The following is a 10,658-nucleotide window of genomic DNA, read 5'->3' on the forward strand; positions in this document are numbered from 1 at the left end:
AAGACTTGAAAGTAAAAAGTCAGTGAATGGCGCGGTCAAAAAAATATTGCGCGGCGGAATAGTTGTGGAAAATGTCGAGGGGGGCCTTTTTAGGGTTAAGGAAACCGAAACCCAAAGAGCAATCGTACCACAAAAATTCACTTTTCTACCATGAAAGAATGAAAGAATGAAAGAGCACTTGACTAACCGCTTTCAGAAAGCAGGGGGAATAATTGATACCCTTAACATATGTTTGTACATTTTCCATCTGAGAAGATGGCTGGATAGCCCATATTCAGCTACGTTATGCTGGTCTTCCATGGGGTCCAGTTGGATGTCAGTATCAAGGTGATGGAATGAGTAATTTTCATGAAAAATGAATTATTGTGGAATTTCTCTTTGGGTTTTGGTTTCCTCTAAGTAAAAAAACAAAACAAACAAAAACCAACCAACAAACAAACAAATGGCAGCACCAAAAAAAAAAAAACTTGGTAGAGGTACAGTAAGAGCATACCTTGAAGAAGTCATATTGTTAACTGTGACCATGCATCACAAAAGCTTCAAAAGCCGCCAGACTTGGATGCTTAGTGAAGGACAAATTCTGAAAGAGCAGACTTTAAGCTGTAAAGTGATGCGTTACTCAATACAACTGGACCTCCCTAACTTAATCTAAACTAGAGAGGGGCCGTCAAAGGCGGCAGACCCACGCCTTAAGTACAAAGTCGGGGTAAACATAATGTGCATTCGGTCATCTACCAGAATTCGGTCACTTAATTGCTAGTGTGCTTTATCACCAGCCAGTGAGTTCTACCAAAGATCGTACACTTCAGTGTACGATCTTTGGTTCTACAGTCACATCACACGCAAATCACATCATTTCACATACGGTAACACTCATTCACAACAGGAAAGTCCTTTAGTCTCCTCCCAAAATCCATCGAAAATCCCAAATTCCACCGTCAAGTGCAGAATCGGAACTTTTCCAAGCGGGCGCGAATTAAGTCGAGTTTTAAGAGTATTGTCTACGCGACGGGTCGCCGAAAAACGCTAAAAATCGAGAAATGCGCCGTTTTCTTGCGGGATATTTTGATTATAGCACGCCGAGAGTGTGATGATATCAAAGGTCGTATGAGTGTACGATCATTGATGGTATCCACAAAAGCGCAAAAGAAAAACAAAATTTACGTACCCCCAAGGCAATTACCCCTATGATTAGTGTCTACGGAAATTATTCAATGCAAGGGTTGAATGCAAATGTCTACTGCACCAGTATTCGGTCACCAACGAGCGCCGCAACGTCCCCGATGCAATTTTGCACCAACAGTGTAGAACGCGATGCATTTTCAGCGGCCTTGCACACGCATTGACATTGAGCGCGCATATCGTGCAGTGTGACTGCGACCGAGCAAATGCTCCTCCAACGAAAAAAACAATCAATGTTAATTTGAAAAATCATCAAAATACGGGCCAGTTTGTGAAGACGGAGAACGAACTTTCATAAATCTAAAAGGACATAGTCCCTCAAACAGGCCTAAACGTAAATTTCGGAATTCTTACGAACATTTGAGCAGCGAAGTCGGATCGTTTGGGAGTTTATGTCTTCGTATGGTAGCGGAAAATCGCAAAGTGAGAAACGGGAAATTTTCGGAGTGGTCACTATACCATAGGGTCAAAACTTCAAGGTCACACAGAATTTGCAAGGGTCAACCAATTATCACCAAAATCTAATCGATTCTTTCCTGCCATTATCCAAACATCCCCTGAACATTTCGTGCAAATCCGTTTACCCGTTCTCTTGTTATCTTGTACACAAACAAACAAACAAACAAACAAACAAACAAACAAACAAACAAACAAACAAACAAACAAACAAACAAACATACGGAACCCTTTACATAACCCCCTGCCGATTTTCATCGGCGTGGGTAATAATGGAAAGAATGTACATACTCTTGGAAGGTGCTACCAGAGAAAAGAGACTTTGAAGTAAACAGTCTATTCAGGTGCTTATATCTCACCAAGCTATATGCTCCATATGATGAATGGGACAAAAACTAACAATAACCACAATGAAGGGATTATCACATTAAGCTTCATGACTAACACCAACTTTAAATACAGTAGCACTATCCTTTCAAAAGTTCTTGTTGAATAAAGTTGAAAGTAAGCAGTTTGTTTAGGGTTTTATGAAATGAAATGGAGCCTCTAAGACACACCTAATCACACTATTAAAAAATGGTGTTCTTTAAAAACTGCTAAAAATACACTTTCCCGTTTATTTTATAAACCAAACCTCAGAATAACATAGGAGAAAAATTGTTCTTTCAGAAAATATAAAAAAGTAAAGATTGACTAGGTTCCCCCATTTTACCTATTTGAGTCCTCATGCAAAATCAGGACTTATGACTTTTATTTGTTTTGTGATGCACAATTACAGTCGATCATTATTTTTATTGTCTTCTTCTGATGACATTATCCTTGTCTGTGTCTACAGTCCCCATACTCCTGGTGCATGGGCATTTGGCAAACCTCACTTCTTTGAGACTATCGGGATCATAATGTTTGGTAAGTGTTATATTGACCTGCATTATAGGATCATAATGTTTGGTATTAGTGTTATATTGACCTCCATTAGGATCATGTTGTTTGGCAATATTTGTTATATTGACCTCCATTGGGATCAAATAACACCTCCATCGGGGATCATAATGTTTGGTAAGCGTTGTACATGTATTGACCTCCATCAAAATCATAATGTTTGATATTTAGTGTTATATTGACCTCCATCGTAACCATGTTTGGCATGTGTTATATTGACCTCAAAGGTGTTAGTGCCGTATATACCAGCCCTCGATCATCAGGTGGGGGAAGGGGTAGCCAGTAGTAGTTTAGGATTTTTTGTGGTTCAGTGGCTTAGACTACTGTCTCTTAATCCTAAGGTCCCTGGTTCAATTCCCTTAGCATTAGCTGTTGTGCTCTTGGGCAAGGCACTTTATCTTTATTGCCTAGTCCTTTGGAAGGGCTTTTTTGTAAGCATTACACTCCCAAGTTGTCACTTGGAATAGATCCATCACTCAAACTATGACAGACACAATCAGTGGAGGTAATGAGGAGAGAGAGGGAGGGAAGGGTCAGCTGGGGAGAGGGAAATAAATCCATTTTGTTATAAAGTAAAGGAGTAATATATTGACTGGAAATCAGAATAGTGAATGAAACTCTGTGGCAGTTCCTAAGGACAGTTATGATTTCATGTTATCTTGCTCACATACACAATTCTAAGTTGAGAATTTTCTTTTCCTCGACAAATTCAGAGCAGATAATGGCATTATACAAATGCTGTGAATCATCATCATCATCATTATCATCATCATCACAAATTATTGTAGGGCCTACAGTTAAACTTTAGCTCTGTAAATGTATGAAATCCCTATGTTGTCTCAACACAATGTAATCACAATGATCACATAATGTCTCATACTTTGGCTTCTGTGCAGTCTGTTGTCCTCAAAGTGATAAGACATGGTATCTCAGTTGGCATATATTCAAAAACCTCTTGACTCAATTTTTAAACTATCAAAAATACTGATTTGAGTTGAAACTTTACAATCATCAGTGTAAACCAAAACAATGTTTCGACACTACTTGATGTCAGTATTGATGTTATTTGGAAAATATGTTGCAAAAATTGAAGAGTGTTTTTTTTTTTTTTTTTTTTTTTTTTGCTCGTCTGAAATTTCATGACTCTGGAGATAAGAGGTTTTTGCACCCCAGGGATGATAAAACATATCTCTCTCTCTACCAACCACCCTACCCACAAGCTTTCCTGTGCCAGCATAACTCCTTCCTGCTGTACGAGTCGCTGGAGCGGAGGTCAGAAGGTCGCTGGACCACGGTCACTCAGGTCTCCGTCTTCGTCTCTTCCCTCATGTGCCTGGTCATCGGGATCTGTGGCTATGTCACTTTCACTGGCTACACGCAGGGTGAGGACACGTTTGTTCACACTTTTGACAAAGCCATGCCATCACGTCTCGATCGCTGTCAGACAAATATGACATCCACTCGCATCCAAACACCTTTTAAACAGACCATGAGTGACAGGGGTGGATCCAGGAATTCTGTAAAGTGGGGGGGGGGAGATGGGGGGCAAAAAAAAAATTTCTGGTGCCACTTCTAGGTTTAATCAGCTGACAAGCAAAAAAAGAAAAAGAAAAAAAAAGCCTCCTGTGCAATTTTGTCCATTTCTCGTGCCACTTTGCACATGCACCCGCTTTCATTTTTTTTCATATTTCTTTTATTTTCAGAAAAATTAAAGGGGGCATGCAACCAATGCCCCTTCTCCCCCCATTTAACCCTTCTGCTACTGGAAATTCCTGGCAATGGTAACCCACTATTAATGGAAGTATTCAATATCACACTGTGTTTGTAAATCAGATGACCTAAAATAACCTTTACTGTTCAGGCAAGCATACAATGTGCCTTTATTGCAACTTGCCTTCATCTTTCAATATTCATGGTTAGCATATTTATTGTAAGACGTACTTGATATTTGGTGAATGATTTCAGTGATGTACAGTTATCTCTTTTACAAACCTTACTAATTTGTGTTCGTTTGCAAAATAAGATAGATTTTGACATTAATTGGATTTAATTTCCAGAATAGGTAGATGTCCCGGCTATTTAACCCGTTGAGGACGGTTTGATTTTGCTACAACATGCATTTCCCATAGACACCTGCCCGAGTATACTCGGGACTCGTCCTCAACGGGTTAAGCATATATAAGCACACACTGGCATATGCACCTGTAGGGCCTACAAACAGATAGGACAACTCCCTCTCCCCATTGCTTAATCCTTTGCCTGCATATACATATATTCCATATTAATTTGTCTCTATTTGTTTTTTTCATCAAATCTAGGTGATCTGCTGGAGAACTATTGCTACAACGATGCACTGGTGAATGTGGCGCGTGTGCTCTTTGCAATTACAATCATGTGCACCTACCCACTGGAATGCTTTGTGTGTAGAGAGGTGAGTGTGGAGCAGACTATCACTTACAGAAGAATAAGCATGTGGGACTGATATGTAAAGATTTTTTTTTCTTTCTTTCTAAGATCGATGAACAGAGTGTTTATGAATGTGTATGTGTGCGCATGATATCAGTGAACCAAAAATAAGATAAAACTGTGCAAATGTAATCATTACATGTACTGCTTTAGAATATTTAGCAAGAAAATGAATAATTTGATTGTCAAAATGCTGGAAAGAGTAAAGATTATGAGGCAAATTTGATTGAAAATTACTATTTGGCATATGGTAAGTGCAAGAAGCAAATTGATTGTCAATTATCAGCCGTAAGCAATCAGCACTCAACTTCCCCACTTAAATTAATTGTTTTAGGTATATTGAAACCTGAATGAAGAGTTTAGATGCAAAAAAAAAATATATATTAAATTTTATCAACTTAAGATATTTAAGATTGAAGTTGCTGGAAAAACAAAGAAAACTATCAAAATATATGTGATAGTTTTAATGATATCTTCAAGAATATTTTTGTTACTTTGTATGTACATAACATATGCAGTATCATTGAAATTTTTTTTTTCTGTATTTATGTATCTTTAAAAAATGAATTCAAACTCATCAAATATTACTAGGCACATTATACTATGAATGTGACACCGCAGACTTTATGCAAAAACAAAAATCGGTATTTGAATTGAAACCTTTGTTGGAGTGGTAGTACTATGATAGTCTAGTGGATGAGACTTTCAGACTCATAAAAACAAGATCCTTATAGCTGTTGCTAAGCCTGCCTCTTGCTAATGTCGTGGGACTGCCCCCTGGTCCCCTTGACTACAGTAGGTGTACTTATGGGTACATACATTGCACAGCTGTATGTACATGCTGGGGGTGGTGGTGTAATAATTAGTGGCAACTGGGTGCACCTGTTGAAGCTTTGTTTGCGATGTAAATAGTTGAATGATGAATTGTTTTCTTTTGTGACAAATAGTTGAAAAGAGTAATAACCTTGATTGGCAGTTGTGGTATATTTTAGTTTCCCATTTGCCAGTTCAATGTATGTAAGTTCAACATGTGTTTATACTGTGCTTTGAATGTTTCAAATAATGAAATTCATGTTTTTGATGTGCATACGTACATTTGTGTGTTCCTGCTGGCAGTGATGAGTGAAATCATTCATTCATTCACTTGTTCTTTAATACATTCATTCATCCAGTCTTTCATTCATTAATTTATCCATCCATTCTTCCATTTATTCATTCATTCACCAATTCATTCGTCCATTTATTCATTTGTTTGTAAATTCATTCATCCATCCATTTATTCACCCATTCATTCTCTCATTCATTTATTGAATCATACATTCATATATCCATTCATTCATAAATGTATTCATTCAATCATTCATCCATTAATTCATCCATTGATTACTCAGTCAATCAATTCATAATCATTTATTCTTTCATTCATTCATTCATCCATCATCCATCCATTCATTCATTCACTCATTCATTCATTCATTCATTTATTCATTCATTCACTCATTCATTCATTCATTCATTTATTCATTCATTCATTCATTCATTCATTCATTCACTCATTCATTCACTCACTCATTCATTCATTCATTCATTCATTCATTCATTCGTTCATTCGTTCATTCATTCATTCATTCATTCATTCATTCATTCATTCATTCATTCATTCATTCATTCATTCGTTCATTCGTTCGTTCATTCATTCATTCACTCATTCATTCATTCATTTATTCATTCATTCATTCATTCATTCATTCATTTATTCATTCATTCACTCATTCATTCATTCATTTATTCATTCATTCATTCATTCATTCATTCATTCATTCATTCATTCATTCATTCATTCATTCATTCATTCATTCATTCACACAATGAAAAAGACTGTGTGGAATGAATAGAATCATTTCACTAACATCAACTCTTCCCCTGCACCAACATAATCTTGTCTCTGCCTCCATAGGTGCTTGAGAACATCATGGTGAGACAGGGGTGGGTGGAGTCCCCCCAGCCCCTCACCAGGCACCTCATTCTCACACTCATCATTGTTGGTCTCACTCTCGGCGTCTCCATGAGCACATCCTGCCTGGGACTCGTTCTCTCCGTCAATGTGAGTATTGAACACAAGGCTATGCATATGGGTGTGGCATACCCACTCCCCTAGCTCTCCCACCCATACCTCAAATCCATAGGGGCCAAATATGGCTGGTCATGGCAGGTTGTCCCTGTTTTTTCTTTTTTAACCCTTGCATTATCAGAGGCAACTTACTTGTGTGCAATGTTAACAGCATTCTGAGATGTGGTCCTGGAGAGGGTTATTCTGTAATTGTCCAAAGAGGTTCTACAGCAAGTGTTGATTGATACGCCAACTCATATTCAAAATAGAGCCCATTTATGAATACATAGCGTCGCTGGAGCAACAAGACCTCGTATCTACAAAATGTCAAATGTTCAGGAGAGCAAAAAAACATGGCAGCCAAAGCACTGTATCCAATGGGATAGACATTCCTTTGACATGCTGTGGTGGCTTCATTTTTGGGGTAAAACATCATGGATTTGGATAGGACATCACTTAATTGATTATCTGATCATTAATTAAAAAAAAGTCATTTTCACCAAAATTGCAGATACAAGGTCTTGTCACCCCAGCGACGGTATGGTACCTGTATCTGTCCCTGTCTGTGTCTATCTCTTTCTCTCCCTCTCTCTCTCTCTCTTCTATCTATCTATCTATCTATCCATTTATCTATCTATCTGTCTATCTATCTAAGTATGTATCTATCCATCTTTTCCTATCTGTGTATCTATTAGAATATCTATCTATTTTTTAGACAAAAATGTACTGAATTAAATTAGCAAAATCCTAGGGGAGAAGTTTTGTTTATGTATGTGTAAATGTTATATGTTTGTTGTATGTCTTACACTTTTACATACACATCACCATATGTCTTCCTTCTCTGACTAGGGTGTGGTCTGTGCTGTGCCCCTCATCATCATGCCTACCACCTGTTACCTGCGCCTGGCAGACGGCTCCATCTACGGCCGGGAGAAGCTACCCTCCCTCCTCATCACCCTCTTGGGCATCATCGTCATCATCTCCGGCGTCGTGACCATGATCGTCGACCCCGACTTCACCAAGTGCACGCAGAGCGAGGTCTTCGCATACTGCCAACCCGCGCCGGCCCCGGTCGTCAATCAAACGACGACCCAGTCCATGCTGACGCAGGCTCTCCTAACAGGGCACTTATAATTATACCACTTCCGGGTATATATATCTATTTATACAATCAATTCATGTTGTTATTATATAATTCTCATCAGTTTCTGTTTCCAGTGTGCTTTGTATGAGATAGCTGTCCTCATATGGAGAATGTGTTATGCAAGTTGTAGACTTCCTATAGATTATAGGTAAAACCCATTGTCCAACGATGATTATGCTCTGAAACAGTTCGTAAATACATTAATTGTCGATTTCAATGAATTTGATGAACGAATGTCGTAGTTAATAATTCAAGCATTTATCCCCTCCGAGGGAAGTGGTGTTTTTGATAATCATCGAAGTTTTCACACGTAGATGTGATTTGATGTGCATATTTGGATGAGCAGGAAATTGTTTTTTTGTATGCATGTGATTTGGTGTGTTTATTGTTTCTTGTGTCCCCTTGCATTTAGCATGTTTACATCAACCAAAATATTCATTACCAGCATGACTGTCCTAATCTTTAGGCAGAGTGCTAAAGTTATGAGTGTGAACCTGGCTAGCTGTTGTGAATGTCTTTCAAGATTGTAGCTGCAGCCGTCGGCTGTGAGTGATCTCTGTGTTTGATTTACCAGTAGAGCAGTATACACCAGTTAGTTTTATAGAATGGCATTTGAGAATTTTGTATTCAAAGTTGTGCATGTGTTTTTGTGAAACCCTGTATGCACTTTCCTTTTGAGGTAGATTATCTCGAACATGATGACTTTATGCTTGCAGTCACGACCAGCACTATTGAAGTAGCATTACTCTCAATATTCAGCATGTAGCCAGGGTATGAATTACATGCTTTTTGGGGTGTTTGTTTGTTTGTTTGTTTTTTTTTGCCAAGGAACATGATGAATGATAAATTGATGCTTTTAAAAGTCATGATGTTTCTCAGTTATCATGTGAAAAAGCTGAAGTATCGTATAGATCGAAAGTCCACGTAAAGCATGGACATTAATTATCCAAATCCAAATCCATCCAATTCACATGTCAGTTTGTTGGTGACAAAATCAAGTGCATGTGAGATTGTAACTGGTATGTCTCTTATATGTTTGTGTTCACTAGATGTGGTGGTCCTAGTTTTTATTCTTGTCTTCTTTTCTTTCTTTTTTTGTAGCCCCATGTCCTGATTATTTTATTTCATTTTAATTTTGATAGGATGATATCAGTACAGATTTTACAGTTTGAAATCATGGCATGCCATCAGGAGAAAAGCAATCAGAAATTCATTCAATCTATTGCATTGAGAGAGAATAATGCATGAAAAAAAAGCTCTCCTGTTTGATTAATCCTCATAAATCCATTGCCAGTATCAGAGTATTCTACAAATACATGTTTCCTCTCTCTGCCATGCTGTAGAGAACAAGTCAAGAAAGCATCATATTTCAATCATTCCACATCAATCTACACAATATTGCAGATTTTTTTTTCTTCATGTGTGATTGTAAGTAATGACCAATTTACCTCATTCATTTATCATTGTTTGAAATAAATGTTATACAGTATATGAAAGGTTCACTCTATCACTTCAAGAAATACTACAGGAAGTTTAGTACTTCTAAACAGTATTGTGTTAACTGTCTTACAAGCCCCTATCACTTTTAAGATAATACATACTGCAATTGTAACTTATAGTATCTGCAATTGCCATGGTGCCAGCTAGCATTCTTAATTGCTGCTTCTCTGCTGTTGCTGTTTTTTATTTTTATTTGTTTGTTTGTTTGTTTGTTGTTTTTTTGCAGTAGTAATGATCTTGAAATGACTTGACAGTATCAGAGGAGAGGATTTTGCTAGTGAGTGCAGAAACTTTTTAAGTACACATTGTCCAAGAGAGCTGGAATTTTATTTCCACAACTTTTCTTTTGTGTCTTTCAATTGGACTTTTTTTCCCCCAATCAATTCACTTTATTGGTAGTCATATATATAGAAGTATATCCAGTGTAAAATGTGCCGGGGAGTTCACAAAGAAAACCAAAGGTAAAGGCTTGAGACAAATGTGATTCCCTTGAGAATGAAAGAGTGCTGCTTTCAGTTGAAAGTTCTGTGCTGTCTTATTAAACATCAATAATAATTTGCAAAATTTCTGTTATTTTCATAGAGATGTGACAACCCGAAATGGATTTATATCTGAATGTGTAAATTCATTAAGAAGTCTAAAGGGACACAGAGCATGTGTGGAATACAATACTGCACATATGTTAAAGGCACATGTACTTATGTAGACAAAAGACAATGCAGGTTTTGGCCTTCATCTGCAGTGTTATTCAATGTACTTGTTTGATTTTTGTAGTCATGCATGCAATACAAGAATGACTATTGTGTTTGCCTCTAATGTAAGATCTTAACACATTGGTAAACATGCATTCTCGAACATCCC

General features: G+C 37.5%; 1 protein-coding gene across 1 annotated transcript in view; it reads left to right on the forward strand.

Annotated features, from left to right (window-relative positions):
* Positions 1 to 8,902, forward strand: part of LOC139735931 (putative sodium-coupled neutral amino acid transporter 11) — a 52,727-nt gene extending 43,825 nt beyond the window's left edge. The window contains exons 8-12 of the mRNA XM_071646684.1: positions 2,474 to 2,544; positions 3,798 to 3,959; positions 4,896 to 5,008; positions 7,001 to 7,147; positions 8,003 to 8,902. Coding sequence (XP_071502785.1) covers positions 2,474 to 2,544; positions 3,798 to 3,959; positions 4,896 to 5,008; positions 7,001 to 7,147; positions 8,003 to 8,287 — 778 coding nt within the window. The 3' untranslated portion in view covers positions 8,288 to 8,902. The remainder of the gene's footprint in view (positions 1 to 2,473; positions 2,545 to 3,797; positions 3,960 to 4,895; positions 5,009 to 7,000; positions 7,148 to 8,002) is intronic.
* The last annotated feature ends 1,756 nt before the right edge of the window (positions 8,903 to 10,658 follow it).

This window comes from Diadema antillarum, unplaced genomic scaffold (genome assembly GCF_040938485.1).
Source record: "Diadema antillarum isolate AM-2024a unplaced genomic scaffold, OU_Dant_1.0 seq00000609_RagTag, whole genome shotgun sequence".
Taxonomy (NCBI): domain Eukaryota; kingdom Metazoa; phylum Echinodermata; class Echinoidea; order Diadematoida; family Diadematidae; genus Diadema; species Diadema antillarum.